We start from the raw sequence: 23599 nt of genomic DNA on the forward strand, positions 1-23599 counted from the left end.
CTGCGGCAGCTCCGCTTGCTCACGGCCCACAGGGGCGCGTTCCTCGCTGGCACTGGCGTAAGGGTATCCGGAATGATGATATCCACAGGCAAAGCGCCTGGTGACGCAGGAACCTTCCCGGGAGATGCTGCGGGTTGCACAAGGTCCCGCGGCCGCTGTCGGGAGGGGACGCGGGGGCCGAGGCGGCGGCGGGTGAGCAGTTTTTTGGCTGCAGCCCACTCTGGCACTACCCCAGGGCAGCCGTCACGGCACCGAGCCTGGCAGAGCTCGAGAGGCGTTTGGGCTCATGGTGTGGCGCTCGGGGGTGTCCTGTGCAGGGCCGGGAGTTGGACTCGGTGATCCTGAGGGTCCCTTCCAACTCAGCATATTCTGTCATTCTGGGATACCACGCGACCCCTGATAACGGCACGAGGGGTGTCTGTCTCATCGCTGCTGACGCCACAAGGCTCCCGGGCCCGGCTGGGCTGTTCGGTGCGGGACTCCTCCTCCGCAGGGACCTCGCCTGCGCTTTTTGGGGTGGATTTGGGCTTTTTCCCCCTCCCCTCTCACGGCCCCGAGCCCGCCGGGGCCGCGCGCTGACGTGGCGAGCGTTGCCATGGCAGCCACCGGCGCGCGCGCCCCCGCCGGCGCCGCAGCGGCCGCTCCGATTGGCGGCGGCTCCGCGAGGGGGGCGGGCGGTTTCGTCCCCTCCCCCGGCGCCCATTGGGCGGGCGGCGCGCACCACGTGGCGCGGGGCGCGGCCATTGGCTGGCGGAGGGCTATAAAGCGGCGGCGGGGGGCGGTGGCCCGGCAGCGGCGGGCGGGATGGAGGCGGCCGTGGCTTTGGGGGAAGCGGCGGTGGCCGAGCTCCGGGAGCGGCTGGCGGCGGGCGGGCAGGACCATGTGCTGCGCTTCTGGCCCGAGCTGGACGGCGCGGCCCGCCGGGCGCTGGCGGCCGAGCTGTGCCACATGGACGTGGCCGAGATCAACCGCTTCTTCCGCCGCGCCCGCGGAGACGGCGGCGGGGCGGCGGCGGGGCTGGATGCGCGCATGGAGCCGGTGCCGCGGGACGTGCTGGGCAGCGCGTCTCGCGACCGCGGGCTGGTGCCGCGCTGGGAGAGCCGCGGTAGGTGCGGGGGGCGGCGGGGCTCGGCGCGGCGCGGAGCCGGCGCGGCGGGCCCCACGCGTGTCTGCTCTCCCAGGGCTGGCGGAGATCGCGGGGAGCCGCGTGGCCGCGCTGCTGCTGGCCGGCGGGCAGGGCACCCGCCTCGGCGTCCCCTACCCCAAGGGCATGTGCGACGTGGGGCTGCCCTCCCGCAAGACCCTCTTCCACCTGCAGGCCCAGCGCCTGCGGCGGCTGCAGCAGCTGGCGGAGGAGCAGCACGGCACTCCCTGCCACATCCCCTGGTGAGCCCCGGCCTCGGGGGGACAGGGCTGGTGGGGTGGTGTCGGCAGGGTCCGGCTAGCACTGCTGGGTCAAGGGCCGGTAGATTGGCATAGCCCTCTGGGTGTCAGCAGCCCGCAATCCTCTGGGTTGGTGCAGTTCCCTTTGGCAGCCCAAGGTTACCCTGGCTTGGTGCAGTTCCCCTTAGTAGCCCCTGGACTGATGCAGAGCCCCTTGGCAGCCCAAGGACCGTGGGCTGGCATAGATCCTATTGATGCCAGCGATTTTCTAGCCCCTTAGAGTGAGTGGCTCAAGGCTCAGGGTGGCACTGGCAGGTCCCACGTTGTCGGACTCAGTCCCTCGGCCCTTGGGATAGGCTTTCATGTCCCCATGTGTGACAGCAGCCATGCAAGATGGGAGATGAGGGGCTGAGATGCTTTGTTGACAAAACAAGAACTGGTCACTGCAGCTGGGTGTCCCCTGCAGGGTGTTGTATAGTTTTGGAGATACCTCTTGCAAGGAAGGGTGAAACCCTTCACTGGCTTGTCAAAGTGGTGGGACCACAGCAGGTCAGATCCTCCTAAGTGTGGAGGGGAGGAAAAGAGTGTCCTGGGTATTCCCCATATTTGGGATGAGGAGTGTGAGACCCAGCCTCTCTTTCCTGCTCATTGGATGTCTTCTACTCTGCAACAGGTACATCATGACAAGTGGCCGCACTATGGAGTCCACCAAGGAGTTCTTCCAGAAACATCGGTATTTTGGCTTGAAGAAGGAGAATGTCATCTTCTTCCAGCAGGGCATGCTGCCTGCCCTGGGATTCGATGGGAAAATCCTGCTGGAGGAGAAGGGCAAGATTGCTATGGCACCAGGTTGGTGGCCAGCAGCTGACAGGAGAGGTGGCGAGGGGTGAGACATGGTGCTGAGGACCAGATTTGGAGCTGCAGCCTGCCCAAGGCAGTCTTCAGTGTGACCTGGCCCATGGCTGACTCAGGCTGGGAGGTGTCTGTCTTGGCAGGGAGGACCAGGGTGGGGTGCAGCTGGGCTGATGATCCTCCACGTCAGCCCATGGGGAAGGAAGATGAGCATGGGTGGCTGACGGGGCAGTGGGGCATTGCTGCAGCCCCCATGGTGTGTTCCCTCTGCAGATGGCAACGGGGGCCTGTACCGGGCCCTGGGCTCACACGGCATCATGGACGACATGGAGCGGCGGGGGGTGCAGAGTGTCCATGTCTACTGCGTGGACAACATCCTGGTGAAGGTGGCTGACCCCAGGTTCATCGGGTTCTGCTTGGAGAAGGGAGCGGACTGTGGGGCCAAGGTATGGTTTTAGGAGTAGGCAGGCACTGTTTCTACAGAGCTGAGTGGGATCTGTCCTGCTCCTTGCCTGGCTTCCCTGATTTTTCACCCTTCATTTGCTGGCTTGCCACAACCAGGAGGGATAGCTAAGTAGCTGGAGCTCACTGGTGAAGTAACACATGCTGCCAAAGTCCTACCTGCCCCTTGGGTAGTCCTGCCGGCCCCTGGCATCCTGGAGGATGTAGGGCATCACTGAGCCCTGCCTGGCACTGCTCTTCTGCCTTTTACAGGAATGTGGCACCAACAGGCCCAGGGCTCAGAGGTCCCCTAGTCCCTGAGGCCAAGAGGCTGCTTGGGAGCCCTGTGTAGCTGCCTGGCTCGCACCCGGATGCTGGGCAGCTCTTCTCCGGGTGGCTGTGGGTAGCACAGGCAGACAGGATCCTGCCGGCTCTCCTCAGCCTGACATCCTGGGCACCAGACCAGGACACGATGAGTGCAGCTGACGTTGAAGCCAGCCCCATGTCTTGTGGATAGGCCATTGCACACTCAAAGCTTTACTTAAAGACTGGCTTGACATCCAAAGGTTTTGTTTGCGTTGGGCTCGGCTCTGGCAAACAGGTGAAAGGACTTACTGGCCTTGAAGCTTTCAGAGAGTAAGCTGAGAAAGGGAAGGCAATTTCTCCTCCTGGCCTGTATGAAAGAAAAAGGAAATAAACCTTAGCATGCAGAAAGGAGAAAGCCCTGTGCCCCTCCATGCCACCCCTCTGTGGTGACAGTGATGGGTAGGGATTTGCTGGGGTATCCCATGCCCAGGTGGAGGTGTGTGGGGTGCAAGGAGGAGGAGGAAGGTCAGGGGGATGGCTCTGCTGAGCCAGCAACCTTCTGGTTGTGCACAGCAAGCTGGCTAAAAATATCCATGCCTGTTGGCTTGGTGCCAGAGCCTGCCTGTGCCCTCTGGATGTGTCTGACACCCTGTCATCCAGCCCTGCCATCTCAGCCTCCTCTAGTCCCCACTGCCAGAAGCATCTGGGAGGGGGGGCTCCAGCATCACTATCCCAGCAGAGGAAAAAGCCTTGTCAGGGCCTGCTTTTTACAAGGAAGTGTGTTTGAAGTGTGGGGCTTTGGGTGCCTTTCCCTGACAGTGCTTCCCTCGGGCAGGTGGTGGAGAAGACCAACCCCACGGAGCCGGTGGGCGTGGTGTGCCGGGTGGACGGCGTGTACCAGGTGGTGGAGTACAGCGAGATCTCCCTGGCCACGGCCCAGAAACGGGGCCCGGACGGGCGGCTGCTCTTCAACGCGGGCAACATCGCCAATCACTACTTCACCACTGCCTTCCTGAAAGATGTGGTCAAGTAAGGGCCTGCTGGGGTGCCGGAACAGGAATTCTGGTGCTGAAGGGCTGGTGCTGAGCGCAGCTGGCTGTGCTTTGCTTTCTGCTGGTTGAGCTCCAGGCGTGCTGGGATGAGGCCCCCCCCCACGTCTGCCCCCTGCACAGCTGGTCTGACCCCCACCTCTGTGCACAGTCCCTTCCTTGAGATAAGGTTTCTCTGGGCCTTATCTGGATGCTGCTTCCAGTGTGCAGGCGCATGGGGCCGTCTCTCCTGGCTGCTGTGGGGATGAGCAGCCTGTGCCTTGTGGTGGCCAGGGTCAGAGCAGAGCAGCCATTCTGGTGCAGCAGTGTCTGAGCTGGGGACGTGGCTTGCTCAGGTGAGTGACATCTCTTTCTTGGCCCGTTGCAGCACTTACGAACCACAACTGCAGCACCACGTGGCTGAGAAGAAGATCCCACATGTGGATATCACTACAGGGCAGCTAATCCAACCCGAGAAGCCCAACGGGATTAAGATGGAGAAGTTTGTCTTCGACATCTTCCAGTTTTCCAAGTATGTCCTTTACTCTCTGTGGGGACCAGGCTGCTGGCTCTCCCTGGGGCAGCTCTGGGAGCCCCTGGGGTTATGCCAGGGTGTGCCCACTGGCAATGCCCCGGGATGAGGATAGGATGCCAGCTGCTGTGCTGTCCAGCAGCAGTGGACAGTTGTGCTTGGAGATGAGCAGGGACACGAGCAGCTGGAGGGATGGGTGCTGTGTGCCTCTTGCTTGGCTGAGCCCTGCTCCTTGGCCAGAAGAACATCTGCTGACCCTACAGGCTCAGCCCTCCCCTCCCTCCTGCATGGCTGTGAAAACAGCCCATGGCTGTGGGCTGGGGGAGGACCTTGGGCCCAGCTCAGCCACCCTGGCAGGGGAGAAGCCAAAGTGATGAAGCAGCCACAGTTTCCAAACCTGACCCTGCCACGCTGTGTTCCCCCCAGGAAGTTCGTGGTGTACGAGGTGCTGCGTGAGGATGAATTCTCTCCCCTGAAGAACGCGGACAGCCAGAATGGCAAGGACAACCCCACCACAGCCCGACATGCCTTGATGTCCCTTCACCACTGCTGGGTTCTCAATGCAGGGGGGCACTTCGTGGACGAAAACGGCACACGTATCCCTGCCATACCTCGGTGAGTTGCTTGTCCTGTCACTTCTGCAGCCTTTTTGGGCTGGACATCAAGCACAAGCCGCTCCCAGCACAGATAACAGTGCCACTGAAGCAACCAGCTGTGGATCCCCTTTCCTGGGTGATCTGGAGCAGAGCTGGATGTGGGCAGTGTGGTGGCAACAGGAATGGTGCTCAGTCAGCAGCAGACTTCCTTCAACACCTGTGAACTGAATCCTGCCAGCCTTCATTGCACAGACAAGGTTGCCTTTGGAGGGAGGAGGTGGCTCCATAAAGCCGGAGCACACCAGCAGATCCATGCAGCAGCCAGGCTGGCATCAAATCACCCCTCAACCACAGGACCTCCCACCACCCTCTTTAGAGATCAGCAAACCCCAGACTCATTTTGCTCTGTTTTTCCCCCCCTTGCTAACCCTTGTTTATTCCCGTGTAGCGTCACAAACGGAAGGTCAGCTGCCAGCCCAGCAGATGTCAATGACAAGTAACTATACGTGTCCCAAGTGCATGGTGGCGGGGCTGTGCTTAGGGACTAATGGGCTGCAGGCACAGCAGCGTGCCAGGCTAACGGGGCCGGGGGGCTCGGGGCCGCATGCTGGCGGTGGGGCATGTCACCGCTGGGCACGGTGGACGCCGCTTCTCATGGTGGTGGGCGCAGGGAGATCTGCTCCCTGCTGGGCTCCTTTCTGCAGGGAGAGCTGGCGGGATAATGGGATGGGGCTCATGCTGTCGGTACAGGTGCAGGATGGCAGCAGCCTGCTGCTGACTGCACGCAGCCGCCAAAGGTCACCCCGCAGGCAGGATGCTGTTGGCAAACACCCTGGCACGTCCTTTGATGACTCTCCCCTAGTCATCACAGCACAGCACGGACTGGTCCCGGCCGATCCCAGAGCTAGGGACGGCTGCCATCGCCCGATGGCCGCCAGGCGTCCAGGCAGACTGAAACAGGATTAAAAACATGAAGCAAACATCAGGCAGGCTTTGATGTAGCATGTGTGAATCTGAGCGCAGCAGCCAGCTGGGCTTTGTGTGACTCCAGCTCTTGAGTTTGGAAGATCCAGACCGTGACACCAGGGAAAGCCCCTGGCTCAGTGCGTGGAAGTTTACGGGAATACACGGGGAAGCTTTAACTCTTCCGTTAGCAGCAGCATGTTCCGTGGGCACAGGCATGCTGGGACTTAGAGCTGGTGAGTGTGAATGACTCACAGACTAAGCAATCTGGTTACCTCACCCCCCTCCCTCCCCCAAGCTGTATCTTCAGGTACTTTCTGGTGGAATACAGCTGTTTTATCTCTGTTTTTATTCCAGACTCCAGGTGTTTTCAGGCTTATGATAGGCCATCACACTAGTTACAGTGTAGGAGAAAGGATGCACCTTGTCCTACATTTACCCTTCATTACCAGTTAATGTCAATTTTTTTTTTAAACAACTATCTTGAATCTAACTCCAAGGCAAATACCAGTGTGGGTTGGGATGGGTGAGTTTTATTTACTCACACTTGGGACAGGAGGGGGCTGAGTGAGTGCGTGACAGCAGGAACGAGCTTCGAGCTGGGTGAAGGGAGTGTTGTGACAGATGGCATCCTGCCATGCCTGCCTGGCTGCTGTGGCCAGTGGCTGGGAAGGGGCACCCTGGGGTGCTGCTTCTGTGGCTCCTTGTTGGCTCCACCCCCAGACTTACATGCCAGCTGGATCCTGGGATCATCGAAGCAGATCCTATGAATGCTGGTGGCAGCAGGAGCAGGGTCAGGGACCCCTCACAGGCCCCTGCTCAGCAGTGCTGCTGCAGTGGGCAGCTCTGGTGTGGTTCTGACATTTTGCTCACCAGCTGCAGCTCACAGGCAGAACAGAGGAGCCAAGACAGTTGATCTAACAGGCAAAGGCAGGAGGAGCTGCAGGGAGTGTTTCTGAGTGAGCAGAAGGGTTTACTGTGTGTCCTCAGGTTGTGCTATAAGCAAGAGAGGGCTTAAAAAAACCCTCTTGTGTCCAGCCAAATGGGAAGGTGCTCTGTAGGTGCACCTCACCTCACCCCAGGGTGCAGGAGGAGGAGGATGAAGGGGTGACTAGTTTCCATGCAGCATCAAAAATAGCGAGGCTGGGGGCACAGGCACTGCTGTAGTTACACACATGGAAAGGCATCATGAAAGCCCCATCTAAAGCTCTTTTCCCTTTCAGTCGTTGCTGGTATCTAAGCTTTAGCTCGCACCTCTGTGGAGAGCACGCAAGGCTTGACTAACCCAGGGCAGCTCTGTGCTGGTGGGGTCTGCGTGGGCCGGCAGCCGCCGGGGTCCAGACAGCCCCCGACCTGCGCCTGGCCTCGGCAGATCTTGGGCCCCATCTGTGTCCCCAGTGGGACATCTCTAACTCTCCTGACTGTGTCTTTTTCTCTGCAGCTTGAAGGATGCAAATGACCTGCCAATCCAGTGTGAAATTTCTCCCCTTGTCTCCTACGGAGGAGAAGTGAGTACTGGCTCTGCAGAGCTTGGGGGGCCCTTGCAGATGGACTGGGCTGGCAGGGCACACATGTGAGGGGATAAGCCACAGAAGTGTGACTAATTCACTGGGGAGCTTTTTGGGGTGGTGCCCCCCAAGTTGCCAGCACAGGAGGGGAGCAGAGCCACCCCTGAGCAGCTCAGCAGAGCAGATGACGTGCGGTGTGCTCCTAATGAGGCACTTCTCATTCCTGTAGGGTCTGGAAACATACGTGAAGGACCGGGAGTTCCGCACGCCTCTGATCATCGATGAGGACGGGATCCACGAGCTGGTGAAGAACGGGATGTAGTGGCAGCATGGTGCCCAGGCAGGGCTCCCATCCTGCCAGGAACTCAGACACATGAAGGTTGATAGCTGGGACTAGTAGGGACTGGTCCTGCTCGCTCCAGCCCTGTGCAGAGGAGGATTTAACCCACTCGGTTCTTGGCACGTTGTATGCTTCTATTTATATTTTAATTTAAAAAACAAACACTATGGGTTCCCCTGCCATAAAGCACAGCTGTGGTGCTGCTCTTTGCACTCCAGGCTGTGGGCATTTATTTTTAAACATGTATATAGTAATAGTCATTGTACATGCAGAGAGAGGATTTTTATGGTACGGGGCTGGGTTTAATCTTGAATTTTTATTTTTCTTAAATCTACGGGACAATTTTTTTTTTTAATAGGGTCCTTGCCATTGCCCTTGTTCTCCCTTTTGGTCATCCTTTGTATATTGCACAACTGGAAGCACCCAATTAAACTCTGAATCCCTCCTGTTTGTCATCTGGTGGTGTTTGAGTGACAATGACTTTCCACCAAGAGGCTCATGGAGCAGAGAGCCGACTGCATCATGCCAAGTGCAAGGGTTGCTGCCTGGGGTGGCTGCCGACAGGGCCTCAGCCCCGCAGTGCTCATTTGGGGTGTTCCTGGAAGAAGCTGAGAGTTGCACCTTCCTCTTACATTTCTGCAAACAGTGGCAAGCCTTGAGCAGGTAGGAACAGGCAGGTGTGTTGCACTGCTGGCATGCTCAGGGTGAAACCAGCCTGGCACTGAGCCTTCAACCAGTGCCGTGTGCCCTCTGCTTTTCCTGGAAGGTCTCTTTGGCTCCTGCAAGAGCCCACTGCCACGGAGTGTGGTGTCCTGATTCCTTGGGCAGAGCAGCCCTGCCGCCTCCCCTCCTGTTGGGGAAGAAGGATAGAGCTTGGCCAGCTCCTCTCCTGATCCTGATGTGGTCACAGCCTCCCACTGCCCCGTGGCTGCCTGGGGACTTGCAGGACTGGGAATGGGACCCAAACCACTCCCTCTGGGGGAAGTCACCACATCTCCCCCCCAGGTGGCTGCTGGGCATCCTAGGCTCAGCCAAGTACTCGGTTCCCTGGGCACTGTGCCTGGGCCACCAGGGCTGTGCGGGGGGTCCTGACTGGCGCTGTGCCTGCCACTGGCTCACCGCAGGCTGGCTGGGCTGTGTGTGGCCGAGGCTTTTTGCTTTTTGGCTTTGCAGACCACCACCTTTGCATTAGGTCCTAGGACAGAGCGACGGGGTGCTGGCTGCTGCCGAGTTATTTGAGCACCAATTCCAGGTAGCAGGAGGGGAGTGGAGCAGAGCTGGCTGGTGTTTGTGCTGGTGTACACGTAGGGCAGGCAGCCTGTGCTTCTCCCTGCCGGCTGATCTGGGGCAGTACATGGGGCACTGCTCTGACCTGCTCCCTGCCAGCCCGGAGGAAGCTGTGCCCTGTCTCTGTCACCCTGGGCAGTCCTGGCTCAGTGGGTGCTGCAGCCCCTCTCTGGTGGCAGTGATGAGGGTCGCCAGTGTCTGCTGTGGGCGGTGGGTGGCTTCTCCTGCCTGTGATCCAGTTGGTTTGTCTGGAAACTCCAGGCTAAGAGTATGGCAAAGAGGTTGGTTCAGGAGCACAGCTACAGCCCTGGGGCTTTGGGGTGTCTAGTGGGACAGGAAAGCCTTTTAGGGAGTTGCTGGCCTGCTGCCAGAGGTGCTACTTCCCTCCCATAATGTGAGAGTGGAATAAAATACAGCCAAAACAGTCTGGAGAAAAAAAAAAATCTTTAATTGTGGTTTTCGCTGTTGCACGAAAATTATCATGAGCCCATTATTATTATTTTCTCCCTGCCGGGTTGCGTAGCCGGTGGCCACCGTGCCAAGCTAGTGCCTGGAAATGATGTCAAGCCCCCAGCTCCGCGTGGAGCGCGGGGAGCTGGAGCACTGATCCCGTGCCCTGTGCCAGGCAGGTCGGCTTCTGGCCGCTGTCCTGGCCACGCGTGCCCGTGCAGGAGTCCCAAACCCGGCGCCGGGGGCCCGGAGAGGGGTAGCCCATGTGGGACCCTCTGGGCTAGCTTTGGGGTCTTGTGGAGCGTCCCCATTGCCCGCATTTTGGGGGTGATGCACCCGGCCCCACAGTGCAGGCGGAGGGTCCTGGACACACGTGCCATGCCACAGCCACGGGGCAAGCATTGGAAAGTGAAACGTTGCTTATTGCTTTAAGTTCCCTTGCTGGCCACGGGGACTTTTTTATTTTTTCTCTTGCGCTATGAATGGGTTTTGCTGTAAATTATAGCTTTGCGCACATTCCCTCGGGCCGAGGAAAATAACCTCCGCCAAAAAGCCAGCCCGGATCGCTGACTGGCTCCCCCTCTCCGCTCCCTAATTGAAACCAAATGTGCAAGAGGTAGGATTGTGGGATTTCTGGCCGGCTCCCAGGAATCCGCAGAATGCGAGCGAGCTCCCAGAGGCATCTTGCATCAGCCCGGGGAAGTTTGCTCCTCGCCTGGCTCTCCCGGCCCGGGCGAGGGGCGAGGAGCCCACCCGCCCTTGGCCACCGCCCCGCTCTGGTGAGTCGCTCTCGGCTGCGTGGGGAGGTGTTGGACCCTCCTAGGCTTGGGGTTTTGGGGGTATGGGTCAAGCGTGCTCCGCGGCGGAGCCCCGGCAGAGGGGCTGCGGTGCGGGTCTGCCTGGGGAGGGTCTGGGCAGCAGCGGGGCAGTGTCCTCACTCGGGGAGGTTACAAGTGACCCCTTTTCGCCATCTGACCCCCCCAGTGCCAGCGTTTCCTGGTGTTCCTCCTCAGCTCCCGCCTATGTGTCTGTTGGCACAGTTGGCGGCAGTGCTGGTCAGCCAGAGAGGCCCTGCTGTCCCCAGGGTCCCCCAGCCAGGCACCAGGTCACGCTGCCGAGGGGAACACAAGGGCACTGCTCTGATGTTTGTGAGCATCGTGCCCCAGTCCTGGTGCTGGGCACCCGCTGGTGGCTTCCCAGCCTTGGGTGCGTTGGAGCGATGCTGTGGAGCCCTGCTCCGCAGCGGGGCGATGCCGTGGCACGGAGCGTGGAGCAGGGCTGGGAGCTCTCGGCTGTTGGGGAGCATTGCTGGATGCAGCACCCACGGGATGGTGTCCCCGGCCCCCAGCTGTGCTCCTGGCAGGTCTCTCCAGGGCAGCTGGAGTCATGAGGACGTGCTGGCTGCTCCTCGCACCCCAGACGGCTGCGATGCCCCAGGCTGAGCCAGCGAGCCCGTGGCTGGGGAGGTGCTTGCTGCTGCAGAAAATGGGGCTGCATCCAGCCCAGAGAAGGTCTAAAATGGCATTTTTGGAAGGGAGGAGTACTACGGGTCCCGGCATGCTGCACTGTGCTCCCACCAAGGCTGTGCCGGCGGCACGGCATGCTGGGGGCTGTAGTGCCAGCTGGGGCAGGGATCCTGAACCCCCTTATCCCAGCTCCCTTGGGCCAGGGTCACAGGGAGCCTGTCGTCACTTGAGGACATTCCCTGAGTGCGGCCTTGATCTGTCCCACCCACCTGCCATCCCAGCAGGATGGGAGCCCCAGCCCCGTGTGAGGACAGGGGCTCTGCAACAGGAGCCCTAGAAGTCCCGGGAGCCTCGTGTCCAGGACCTGGTGTGCACAGAGGGTGCAGGCTGCTGCCACCCAGCCCTCTCCCCACGGATGATGCTCTTCCAGTGCCAGCAAAGGTGACAGTGCCCAGCTGGGGACCTCACCCTGCTGGGGACCTCACCTGGCACAGGCTGAGGGCAAGAGGGACCGTGGGTCCAGGTGGGGTTTGTCTCTTAAAAAATGGGGATTCAGTTTTGTCCCCAGTTATATCCCTTGGTTATTTCAGTAGAATAAGGAAGGAGGGAAATAAAAAGGGAAAACAAAAAAAAAGTAGCAGCCAAGGGAAACTCAAACCCTGGGCGATGCCAGGGAGGAGCTCAAAAAACTCTCTGCACTAAAACTTTCCAGTGATTGAAAATTCAGCAAGCATTTTAAGGCAAAGCCTTACAAAACCATCCCTTTTGCAGGGCTGGTGGAACAAAACGGATTTCCAGCTGGGCTGCCACTACTGCCCGTGTGTTTGACCGCGTGTCCCTTAGCCCCCAGCCTTGTGGCCCGAGTCACTGTCCCCGCACACACTGTCCCCCAGCCCCACTCTCCTGAGGCACTATGAGCACTTCCCAATGGCTAAGTGGGGATGATTTCCCTGTATTAGACTAAATGTGAATGCATTCCCTACAGGAGATTACAGCATGTGGTATCCTGATGCTTAAAGAGTTTACTCAGCCTGAAAGAATAGTGGGGAAAAAACATCCCTGGATATTTTTTGGAATGCAGAAGGAAATTAAAATTTTAATGTTGGGGGGAACTGGCTATCATCAAACGCAGGAGCCTCCTGCGTATGCCTCTCGGCAATGCAGCTGAAATTCCCAGTTGCAGCTGAGTTAGTTGCAACTAGCTACAGTCTCCCAGCTGGGAATAGGGGTAAAAAAGCAACCACATATGTGCTTTTCAAAAAAAAAAAAAGGAAAAAAAAATAGAAAAAAGGGGGGAAATCATCCCAAGTGCAAGTGTTTACTTGTGCCTCCTGCAGAGCTCATGGCGTTTGGCAGAGTTCCCCAGCGATCCAGCAGGGTGCTGTGGGGTGCACAGAGCCTCTAGCAGAGTGCAGGTGGCAGTTCCTGGGGTTTTACTCTCCTCTTGGGTGTTGGTGTGGCCCCAGCAAGGCCCGGTCTCGCTCCTGCCACGCTGAACCCCAGCTTTGTCAGTGACCAGGGCCGTATCCAGCGCATCCCAGCTGGCTTTGTGGGATGTGGGCATGTGATATGTGGCAGCTGGTTTGGGTGGGTTTGGCCTTTCTCTTGGTGGTGGGGACAAGGCAGTGTGGCGATGCAGGGACACAACCAGGCATTCACCTGCAGGGTCAGTGGTGCTGGGCTGGTTCAAGATGTGCCAGCCAGGACAGACATCCCTGGTACAGTGGGCTTGACTGGGATTTACCCCAGCAGCCAGCCCCCATTTGGCCAGGAGCTGTGTTCTCTTCAACCCCCAGGTTAGTAGGTTGTTCTCTCAAAGGTTAGTGAGTTTAAACTAGATTAAAAGAGCCTTTTTTAACAGAAAGAGAACTAATTGCATCTGGTGCTGGTGTGAAGTGTCCTCTTGGCAAATAAGAGGAGCTCAGGGAGCCTGGGGCAGGGCTGGTTATGTTTAGGGGTGTCCCTGGTGCATCCCCCAGCACCGTGCTGAGCCCCATGGTGGCTACCCAGAGGTGTGTGGGCACAGTGGGAGCTGCTCTGGGGGTTCCTGGCAGCTGAGGGCTGGCTGGAGCCAAGGCAGTGGCTGTGGTGACAGCCCTGACACAAGGGCAGGCACGTCCTGGGGAGATCTCCTTGTGCCGTGGGCTGACCCCTCCGAGGAGAGGCCTCGGCAGCACCAGCCCTTTTCCTCCCCATGCTGCGGGTCGAGTCCCATTGCCAGGACCCCCAGGTCCCCTCCAGCCCCATCCCAGGCTCCCCTCGAGGCAGCGGGTGCGAGCTGGCTCCCACACCCTCTGTCCCTGGGATCCGCTCTGCCATGGGGAGCTGCCGCAGTAAATACGCTGCAAATCTCGGGTGGTTATCTGCGCTCCTCTCTGCGGAGCCAGCAGGCAGGGAAAGCGCTCTAGCACCCTGCTGTTACTGTCTTATTGTTGTGCAACTCCTTGCGTTCAAAGGCGGCCGAGGGTGGGCGGCCCAGCCAGAGCCTCTGTGCCCCGCGGTGCCCGCAGCCGGTGCTGGCCCCAGGCACAGCCCAGGGAGCTTTCCGCGGGTCCTGTGGCCATTCCACGTGGATGTGGCACACCATGGCTCCCAGGGGTGGTGGCCAGGGTCCCTGTGACCGCCACCACAGATCTGAGGCTTGGGGCTCTGTTCCTCCTGCGAGGCTGAGGTGGGGACATGAGGTCTCGTGCAGGAGAAGTGCTCCGATGCTCAGCTGGCTGCCCCAGGCGGGGCTGGTGTTTGCCCTCTCCTGAGCTGCCCCAGCGTGATGAGCCCTGGCTCTGTCTCCACAGGACTGCCGACATGTCGGCCATCCCCAGGCCGGCCCTGCTGCCACTGCTGCCCCTGCTGCTGCTGCACATCCCACAGGCTGCGAGAGCCCAGGTCAACCCCGGTAAGTGAGACAGGGACCAGGTGCATGCAGGTGCCATAATTTCATTTCCCTGGTCTCTGCTCCTGCCAGATGGCCAAGTTTGGGCTCGCATCATCTCCATCATCTCTGGGACTCTCCTGGCTCTGGCAGCAGCCTGCACCTGCCTGGTCGTTCTGCTGTCCTGCACCTCACGTGGGCACCTGCAGCGACCTGCAGAGCTCCCTCTGTGTGCCACGGGTGCTGTCCTGCCACTGGCGACTGGCAAGGCGTCGGACATGGCAAAGCACTACCCCAGAGCCCTGGGCTCTGAGTGGGGCCTTTCCCCTGGGGGCTCACTGTGGCTGGAGGCTGCCAGGTGCCAGGGTGTTGTTTTCTCTGCTGGGCTGTGCCTTCTCTGGTGGTTTTTGCAGCAAACCAAGGCTGGTTTTAGTGAAGTGGCTTGACTGGGTGCCTGGCTTCTGCTCAGAAACCACAACAGTGCACCAGCCGGCAGCAGAAGTGTGTTTAGATGGCTGTTCCTGCAGGGCTCAGCCCCATCCTGTGCTGCAGGGATGGACAGAGCCCAGGTTTTCCCAGGGTTTCCCCAGAGTTTCCCCAGGGAGTCCCTGTAACAAGTCCCTTCAAAGGCTTCTTCCATCCGTGGGAGGAGTTAGTTGGGTCTTCCCTGGAGGTTGCATGGTGCTTGCTTAGGGAGGCAATCCTGCTTCTCCTGCAGACATCTATGGCTGGCAGAATTCGATTTGCCTGGCCAGGATTGTTATCACCAAGACAAAAAACATGGGCTGGCTCCATGCTTGGCAAGAATTAAATGGGAATTCAGCGGGAGCTGTGCTCTGCAGAGCATCATGAGTGGGAGAGCAGGAGACAAGAAGAGATGCTCCCACTGTGCCAATGCTCATGATGAAGATGCGCTCATCCCTCTGCCTGATGTAGGGTATGGTCCCTGTGTGAGGTGTCCTGGGGGTGGTGGCACAATGGGATGTGGGTTCCTTGCCAGTGCAGTGCCAGGTGAGCCAGGAACCGTGGGGGTAGGAGGTGGCCCAGGCACAGTGTTGTGCCTGGTCCTTGCCACCTCGGTGCGGGTGTTTGCTCGGGGTGGTGTGTGGAGGGAGCGCGGTGGGCTGGAGCCGGCAGCCAGACGGTAAACATGGCCAAACAAGCCGCCCTTTCAGCAGTGCTCTTGGCAGCCAGGCGTGAAAAAATAACTCCTGTGAAGCAGTGAGGATGCGGTGCTGAGGGAGTCAGCTGTCACTCGGGGGTGCAGCCCGCCTGCCACCCCGGGTACTTTTCCACTCACAGCCAGGCTGGGAGCAGGGCTGGTGATGGGAGCTGAGGGATCAGCAGGGAGGATGAGTGCCTGTCTTTGTCACTTGTTCCCCCAGGCAGGGACAGGGAGCAGCAGGGCAGCACGGCACAGTTGCTGTTGGTGAGGTTTTTGGGCAAGTGGCCTCTGGACTGAGCCCTCTGGAGCTCAGCTCATGGGGACAGCAGTGCCAGCTCACAGGCTCTCCAGCACAGCCAAGATCCTTGCCAGCAAGTCTGACAAGATCCCTGGGGACAGGGCCCAGTGTGCCTGTCAGGCCTTGGAGCGCCACCTCCCCTTCTTCCCACTTAGCTTCAAGCTGGGCTGGGATCAACTCCTGGCCAGAGCCTCCATTTGACTGGGAAGATGCCTGCTTTGGCAGGACTGTCCCATCCTTGCTTCATCCTCTCTCTGTAAGCCAGAGGGATGGAGAGTGCTGCCCTGGGGCTGCAGTGCCTGAGGTTGGGTGGATGTGCCCAAGCCCAGGCCATTTCAGCTGGGCTCGGAGCCAAGGAGGGATTCCCTCCTGCTCAGCGCCGTGCCGGTCTCATTGCAGCCGTGTGTCGGTACCCCTTGGGAATGTCGGGCGGGCACATCCCTGACGAGGACATCTCAGCCTCCAGCCAGTGGTCTGATTCCACGGCCGCCAAGTATGGACGGTGAGTGTGGGCACCCTCCTGCAATAGCCACAGCAGGGGCTGGGCTGGCATGGAGGGAGAAGGGGCACACCGGACTGGCCTCGGCCACCTGCAAACATCTCCTCCACTCTGGGCTTGCAGGCTGGACTCAGAGGATGGTGATGGAGCCTGGTGCCCCAAGACCGCAGTGGAGCCAAATGACCTGAAGGAGTTCCTGCAGATTGACCTGCGCGCCCTGCACTTCATCACGCTGGTGGGCACCCAGGGGCGCCACGCCGAGGGCCATGGCAATGAGTTTGCCCCCATGTATAAAATCAACTACAGCCGGGATGGCACCCGCTGGATCTCCTGGAGGAACCGGCACGGGAAGCAGGTAAGGAGGCAGGTGAGGGCTGCATTGGATGGTAGGTGAGGAGTCTCCTCCTGCCCATCCTCACTGTGCTCCTCTCTCTCCAGGTGCTGGATGGAAACACCAACCCCTACGACATCGTCCTCAAGGACCTGGAGCCGCCCCTTATCGCTCGCTTTGTGCGCTTCATCCCTGTCACTGACCACTCCATGAGCGTCTGCCTGCGCGTGGAGCTGTACGGCTGTGTCTGGCTGGGTGGGTGGTCCTGTCCTGTCCCTGTCCCCGTGTCCCCAGTGCCCACCTGGCCATCCCAGTGGGGGCTGTCTGTCCTGCAGCACCAGGGATTGGTGGGGTGTCCATGCACTCACCCTTCCCTCCCTGCAGATGGGCTGGTGTCCTACAACGCACCAGTCGGGCAGCAGCTCATCCTTCCTGGGGGCACCGTCATCTACCTGAATGACTCGGTGTACGATGGGGCCTTCGGGTACAGGTGAGGACTGCATGCCACAGGGGCGGCAGGTGTGGGGGCTGTTTCTTCCCTGCACTGTCAGGCTGATGTGCTGATCCTCAGTAGAGCAAATGTTTGTGGTGTCCTTGAGGTGGGGGACATGGCCAGCCTGGGGAGGCTGCACATCATGAGGGGGACAGCTTGATGAGGAAAGCAGCCCCAGCCCTTCTCTTGGATTTGCTCTAGCTGCACCACATGTTCAGCACCCCACAGCCTTTTCCAGAGAGAACATCAAGAACAAAATTCCCCCCTAGGCATCCCAGAGCCTGTGAGGAGCTGCCAGGGGGTGCTAGGTGGTGGCAGGTTTGTGGGGTTGGTGAGAGTCATGGTCCTTCTGTCCTCTTGCACGTGCCAGCATGACAGAGGGCCTGGGCCAGCTGACGGACGGGGTGTCGGGGCTGGACGACTTCACGCAGACCCACGAGTACCACGTCTGGCCGGGCTACGACTACGTGGGCTGGCGCAATGAGAGCACGGCTGGCGGCTACGTGGAGATCACCTTCGAGTTCGACCGCATCAGGAACTTCACGGCCATGAAGGTCCACACCCCCCCCGCCCTGTCACCCGTCCCCGTGCCCCTCGGTGGCCGTGCTGACAGGCTGCCCCACAGGTCCACTGCAACAACATGTTCGCCAAAGGGGTGAAGATCTTCAAGGAGGTGCAGTGCTACTTCCGCGCCGACGCCAGCGAGTGGGAGCCCAGCGCCGTCTCCTCGGTGCTGGTGCTGGATGATGTGAACCCCAGCGCCCGTTTTGTCACTGTGCCCCTGCTCCACCGCATGGCCAGTGCCATCAAGTGCCAGTATTACTTCGCTGACACCTGGATGATGTTCAGTGAGATCACCTTCCAGTCAGGTAGCTGTCGCCATGAGCCCTGTGGGGACCGGGCCCTCCTGGGTGGGGGGCTCAAGGGGATAGTGGGGCTGTGGGGCACCCACAGCCCCCACCCTGATGTTCTCTTCTCCCTGGCCAGACGCAGCCATGTACAACAACTCGGTGCCCCCCGCCGAGGCACCCGTGGTCCCCACCACTTATGGTAAGGCATGGGAAGCATGTCACCCTGTGCTGGGTGGAGGCCTGTGCCCCATCCCATGGAGGAAAGGGGCAGGGGCCTCCCCACACCCCACTGTGACCAGCTCTTGCTGTCCCCTTCTCCGGCCAGACCCCACACTCAAGGTAGACGACAGCAACACGCGTATCCTGATCGGGTGCCTGGTGGCCATCATCTTCATCCTGGTGGCCATCATTGTCATCATACTGTGGCGGCAGTTCTGGCAGAAGATGCTGGAGAAGGTGGGCAAGCGTGGCATGGCTGGTGAGGTGCCCTAGGGCGGGGGCTCATTCTGGGTAGGTTCTTCTGGGAGCTCAGCATGGAGAAAACAGACTCCATGCAAGGGCTGATGCTCCCTTCTCCTTCTCAGAAAGGTTGTGCTTTGCACCCATCTCCCAGGCAAGGGGACTTAGCGGAGCAGGGTGGTGGCTTTGGGGCTTGCCTGTTTGTCCATGCCTCTGTCCTGAAGCTGATTTGGGGAAGAGGAGCCTGGGTGTGGAGGGTTCTCACCACAGCCACCACCTAACCAAGGTCACTCACAGAAGTGATGAAGCCAAACCCTTCTCCATAGAGGCAGACAAGAGAAGGGGGGAACATGAGGACAAACCCAGGCAGGTGTTGCAGCCCCACAGAAAAGGCACTAGAGAGGAGGTTTGGGCACATCCCTGGTACCATGGAACACAAGAGACCCCATCCTACCCATGCTGTGGGGAACCCCACCTCTCTCTTCCCTTGCCCCACTGTCACAGGCATCAAGGAGGATGCTGGATGATGAAATGACCGTCAGCCTCTCCCTGCCCAGCGAATCCAGCATGTTCAACCACAACCGCTCCTCCTCCTCCAGCGAGCAGGAGTCCAGCTCCACCTACGACCGCATCTTCCCCCTGGGACCCGACTACCAGGAGCCCTCCCGCCTGATCCGCAAGCTGCCTGAGTTCACCTCGGGGGAGGAGGACACAGGTGAGAGCCAGGACACCCTGCATGCTCAGAGCCATCTACCGTGCCCGAGCCTGCAGCAGCCCTCTCTCCCCAGCCCCAGCTTTTGGCCACTCTCAAATACTTTGTCACAGAGGGGAGAGGTCGCACAAGCCCCTGTGCACCCCACACAAAGGTCACACAAAGCCTGTGACTGAGAGCCATCACTAACATCCACTGCCAGACTAAGCTGTGTCCCTCTATCACCCTTGGGATGCTCTGGCACCTCTTCCTCAATGATCTGGAGGTCATGCATTGATCTCTGCTCATCTGGTGCTCAGGGCTTGATGGGTGTGTTTGCCATTGATGGGGAAGGAGTGGAGCAGCCTGTGATGCCTGCAGGAATGCAGCCCTGTGGGGCGGTGCAGGGGCTCTGGAGAGGACAGGGACGGAGTGTGAGCAGCCACCAGGAAGCAGAGGTGCAAGGCAGGACACCCACGGCAGGGCTGCCCCCGCTGTGTTGTCCCAGGCTGCAGTGGCCCCGTGAAGCCGTTCCAGGCCAGCGTCCCCGAGGGCGTCCCGCACTACGCCGAGGCCGACATTGTGAACCTGCAGGGTGTGACAGGCGGCAACACCTACTCAGTGCCAGCCCTCACCATGGACCTGCTCTCTGGCAAGGATGTGGCCGTCGAGGAGTTCCCCAGGAAGCTGCTGACCTTCAAGGAGAAGCTGGGGGAAGGCCAGTTTGGGGAGGTGAGCAGGAATTGGGCCTGCCCCGAGCAGGGCTCAGGCAAAGCTCCTCCCAGTTCGCAGAGGCTGTGGAAGACTGTCAGTGAGCAGAGGTAATGGCTGCCCCTTGCTCCCCCAGGTTCACCTCTGTGAAGTGGAGGGGATGGAGAAGTTCACAGGGAAGGACTTTGCCCTGGAGGGCTTGGATGGCAGCTCTGACCACCCCGTGCTGGTGGCTGTGAAGATGCTGCGGGCGGACGCCAACAAGAATGCCAGGTAGGGGCTGAGGGGTGCACACACCCCAGCACTGCCCCCCATGCAGAGCCTCACCAGCAGAGCTGGGATGCTTGGAAAGCATCCCCTGTCTCCATCAGCTGTATGCTCAGTGCAGCTGCAAGGACCACACCTCTGAGCTCTCTGGGGATTTTGGGCTGTCACATGTCAGGATCCTTGGTCCTAACCAGCTCCCCAGTGCCTGTCTACCTGCTGAGCCTACCCTGCAGCCCACGTTCCCCAGTTCCAGGGGAGGGGTCCCCCAGGAGGCTTGGGCAGGTGGGTGGCACTCTTGGCCAGTCTGTGCACACCGTCATGCCCCTCTGGGTCTGTCTATCCGATCCGTGTGGTTTCTGTTCCGGAAAGGAATGATTTTCTGAAGGAAATCAAGATCATGTCGCGGCTGAAGGACCCCAACATCATCCGGCTGTTGGCAGTGTGCATCACGGATGACCCCCTGTGCATGATCACCGAGTACATGGAGAATGGGGACCTCAACCAGTTCCTGTCCCGCCAGCAGGCAGGCGGCCCCCCCGCTGGCCACGCACCCACTGTCAGGTAGGGCTGCCCAGGATAACAGGGGCAGGCAGCACTGCTTGCTCCCAGGACACCTCATCTGGGTGCAGCTTCCTTCCTGGGCTTGCTCCTGGGACTCCCGTGCACCCTCCTTCCTTCCTGCCTTCCTGCCTTCCTGGCTCCCTCCCTCCCTTCCCTCCCTTTCCTTCCTTCCCAGCACTCATCCCTCCCTTGTGCCCCTGACAGTGACCTGCGGTTCATGGCCACCCAGATTGCCTCGGGCATGAAGTACCTCTCGTCCCTCAACTTCGTGCACCGGGACCTGGCCACGCGCAACTGCCTGGTGGGGAAGCACTACACCATCAAGATAGCCGACTTTGGGATGAGCAGGAACCTCTACAGCGGGGACTACTACCGCATCCAGGGCCGGGCGGTGCTCCCCATCCGCTGGATGTCCTGGGAGAGCATCCTGCTGGTACATGGGGGCTGGGGTCCTCTGACAGGCACTGACACGGCTCTGGGGATGCTCTGTGCCTTGTTTCCTGGGGCTGGGGGGTGCAGAAGGGATGAGGAGGTCTCTGCTCTCTGCAGCCCAGATTTGCGGTGAAGCATGGGGAGAGCGGGAGTGGTAGCAGCTTTTTAAGGCAGGCTGGGGGGGACTATGGTGATTTTTGATGTGCCAGTGCAGGACATCCTTTAAGTGGGATGCTTGGCATTTTATCCTGGCCACGGTCAGACCTGGAAGAGGGAGCAGTGTCAGTTTTTACCTTTGCAGGGAGCTGGGTCCTTGGCAAGCCCCAGCTCTCAGAGCAGTCACTGCCAGCCAGACCTGGAGCTCACCAGGCCCTGGCCCCAGGCAGAAAGCAGGTCTATGGGGCCAAGCACCCCTCTGGGCACAGATCTGGATGCTGAAGCATCCAGGAAAAGGTTTTGATCCCTGAGCATCTACAACTTCTGGAGCAGGATGGGGTAAAGCCCATGCCTGACCTGCTCTGCTCCCTCTGGCCAGGGCAAGTTCACAACAGCCAGTGATGTGTGGGCATTCGGTGTGACGCTGTGGGAGACCTTCACACTCTGCCGGGAGCAGCCCTACTCCCAGATGTCCGATGAGCAGGTCATCGAAAACACCGGCGAGTTCTTCCGGGACCAGGGCCGGCAGGTGGGGATGGGATGGGATGGGATGGGATGGGATGGGATGGGATGGGATGGGATGGGATGGGATGGGATGGGAGGGGCAGCGGTGCACCTGGGACATCAGGGACCTGGGGAAAGACTTTAAGGTGGCCGGATAGGGAGCTTGGCTGTGAGGCAGTTATGGGACAGGAGCTCCTCTGGGAAAGAATCCTGGTGAAGGGCCCATCATGGCAAACCCTGCACTTTACACAGCCCAAGGCACTGCTTGCTCACTGACCCCACTTGAGTGTTTAGGGTCTGGGGGACAGAAGCAAGTGTCCCCAACCACCTCGCTGTGCCATCTGGGGGTCACCTTGCCCCTGGGCACACAGCAGTGCAGTGCCTCACCCTGGGGCATGGAGAGATGGGGCACCCTGCGAAATGGGGCTCTCCGGGAGCTGGTTTCTGTGGCAGTAACTTTCCCTTTGCCATTTTTGCCTTTTGTTTTGCAGACCTACCTTCCCCAGCCTGCGCTGTGCCCTGACTCAGTCTATAAGCTAATGCTCAGCTGCTGGAGACGGGACACTAAAGACCGTCCCTCCTTCCAGGACATCCATCGCCTTCTCCAGGAGTCAGCCAGTGAAGAATGACCCTTGGCTCCTGTCCATCCTGGTCCCCATCCTTCCCTGTCCCCAGAGGAGCCCCGTATGCAAACTGAAGCCACTTCACTCGGTCTTAGCCATAAACCCCAAGCAGCTGCTCTTGTTCTCATTGTACAGTGAAGCCTCAGAGGAGACCCCCAAGGACAGCAAAGAGCCACGGATGGGGCAGCTCAGACCTCCCGCTTCCTTGCAGACCTGAGCCCGGGAGCAGCACGGGCTGGGATGAGGGTTATTTATTGACGCAGCGCGTTCTTGGTGACAAGGACCGGGACAGAGCGGCTTCTCTTCCCTGGATGGAGGGCAGGAACTGCAGGTGGCCTTTCTCCGTGAGGAAGCTCAGCCCACGTGCAAGGCAGGCGCCTGGGGAAGGGATGTGTGCAGGTGTGTGCCCGCTGGAGCAGGGACAGAGCGGCAGCCACCACCTGCTCAAGGAGGAGCTGGGAGCTGCCACTGCGTCTCACTGGGCTGTGCAATTACAGGGTGAAAACATAGACTCCACGGACATTTGGGGCTTTGGACGTGCCACGTGGGGAGGCAGGAACTGCCCTCCCTGCTGGTCATCCCCAGCTGCACAGGGAGAAGACTGAGGGCATTCCCAGCACCTCACCCAGCTGCTGGAGTGGGCAGCCAGGGAGGAGCGGGCATCCGGTGCCGAGGGACATTCCCTCACTGACCACGGCCACTCCAGTGCAGCTCAACTGCCCATGAAATGCATTTTGGATGCCCCGTGGGTGATGCAGAGCAGCTGGCAGCAGGATGCTAGCACCTTTCACTTCCATGGGGAAATCTCCAGGTCCTCCTCCCCCAGGATTAACCCACGTCTTCATCTGCCAAGAGAGGAATGCATGTAGCAGAGTTTCATTGGCAGCTGCCTGATGCCCATGCCTGCAACAGCCCACGGGCATGGAGCAGGGCACTCCAGCTCTCCCTGGCTCTCAGTCTGGGATCACAGTCTAGCTGAAGCACCTGAGCTGGACTCTGCCACCCTGAGCACCCCACAGCATTCTGGCACCAGTCTGTCTTCCCAGATCTGGCAGCATTATGAGCAAACTGGGCAGGTGTCAAAGCCATGTGCCATCAGGACCCCTGGCAGGTTACCAACCATGCCCCAAAATCAGACCCCCTGCAGATGGACAGGAGGAACTTTGGACTTTGAGGGTACACAGACCCCTCCACACTTCTGTACGCATTAGTTCAGCACCATCAGTCGCGCGTGGCACAGTTCCCAGTACCCCCTTGCTAAGGCATGTATATATTCAGTAGATGCACCTATATGTAGGGGCAAACCCGCTGAAGAGACACTTGGTACGAGAATCTGGTTCCATGGTTTCCTTGTGGCACTTCTGAAGGCAGCTCAGCTCGCTGCGGGGCCCTGGAGCTGCACCGTGTGCTTGGGATGTGATGTGGGAACACAGGTAACAGCCTAAGAGTTAGAGCAAGGATGATCCAGAGACCAGCTGCCTGACCCACACTAGCTGTCCATCCCAGGGGGTGGGAGGGAGGCTCTCTTGCAGGC

The 23599-nt window shown here is 59.7% G+C and overlaps 2 protein-coding genes across 5 annotated transcripts; both read left to right on the forward strand.

Moving 5' to 3' along the window:
- Nucleotides 1–803: 803 nt before the first annotated feature.
- On the forward strand, nt 804–8404 carry UAP1 (UDP-N-acetylglucosamine pyrophosphorylase 1). 2 transcript variants are annotated; one of them, XM_048313279.1, is made up of 10 exons: nt 804–1105; nt 1182–1386; nt 2057–2232; nt 2509–2681; nt 3818–4011; nt 4399–4542; nt 4969–5157; nt 5587–5634; nt 7543–7609; nt 7839–8404. In XM_048313279.1, exons 1-10 carry the CDS (start codon nt 805–807, stop codon nt 7929–7931), a joined length of 1590 nt encoding a protein of 529 aa, XP_048169236.1. In that variant the 5' UTR covers nt 804; the 3' UTR covers nt 7932–8404. The 2 variants fall into 2 exon arrangements, with proteins under 2 accessions (XP_048169236.1, XP_048169237.1); XM_048313280.1 differs by lacking the exon at nt 5587–5634.
- A 1943-nt stretch (nt 8405–10347) lies between these two features.
- DDR2 (discoidin domain receptor tyrosine kinase 2) lies at nt 10348–23397 on the forward strand. Of its 3 annotated transcripts, XM_048313413.1 has the most exons (17): nt 10385–10465; nt 13948–14048; nt 15887–15989; nt 16110–16341; nt 16425–16572; nt 16702–16807; nt 17181–17364; nt 17436–17679; nt 17798–17860; nt 17987–18117; nt 18625–18835; nt 19320–19543; nt 19659–19795; nt 20159–20350; nt 20555–20783; nt 21318–21467; nt 21934–23397. In XM_048313413.1, the coding sequence occupies exons 2-17, from the start codon at nt 13958–13960 to the stop codon at nt 22069–22071; spliced, it is 2583 nt and encodes an 860-aa protein (XP_048169370.1). In that variant the 5' UTR covers nt 10385–10465; nt 13948–13957; the 3' UTR covers nt 22072–23397. The 3 variants fall into 3 exon arrangements, with proteins under 3 accessions (XP_048169373.1, XP_048169370.1, XP_048169372.1); XM_048313416.1 differs by lacking the exon at nt 13948–14048 and having other exon boundaries at nt 10348–10465; XM_048313415.1 differs by lacking the exons at nt 10385–10465; nt 13948–14048 and adding an exon at nt 14767–14961.
- The last annotated feature ends 202 nt before the right edge of the window (nt 23398–23599 follow it).

This window comes from Corvus hawaiiensis, chromosome 9 (genome assembly GCF_020740725.1).
Source record: "Corvus hawaiiensis isolate bCorHaw1 chromosome 9, bCorHaw1.pri.cur, whole genome shotgun sequence".
In the NCBI taxonomy this organism is placed as follows: domain Eukaryota; kingdom Metazoa; phylum Chordata; class Aves; order Passeriformes; family Corvidae; genus Corvus; species Corvus hawaiiensis.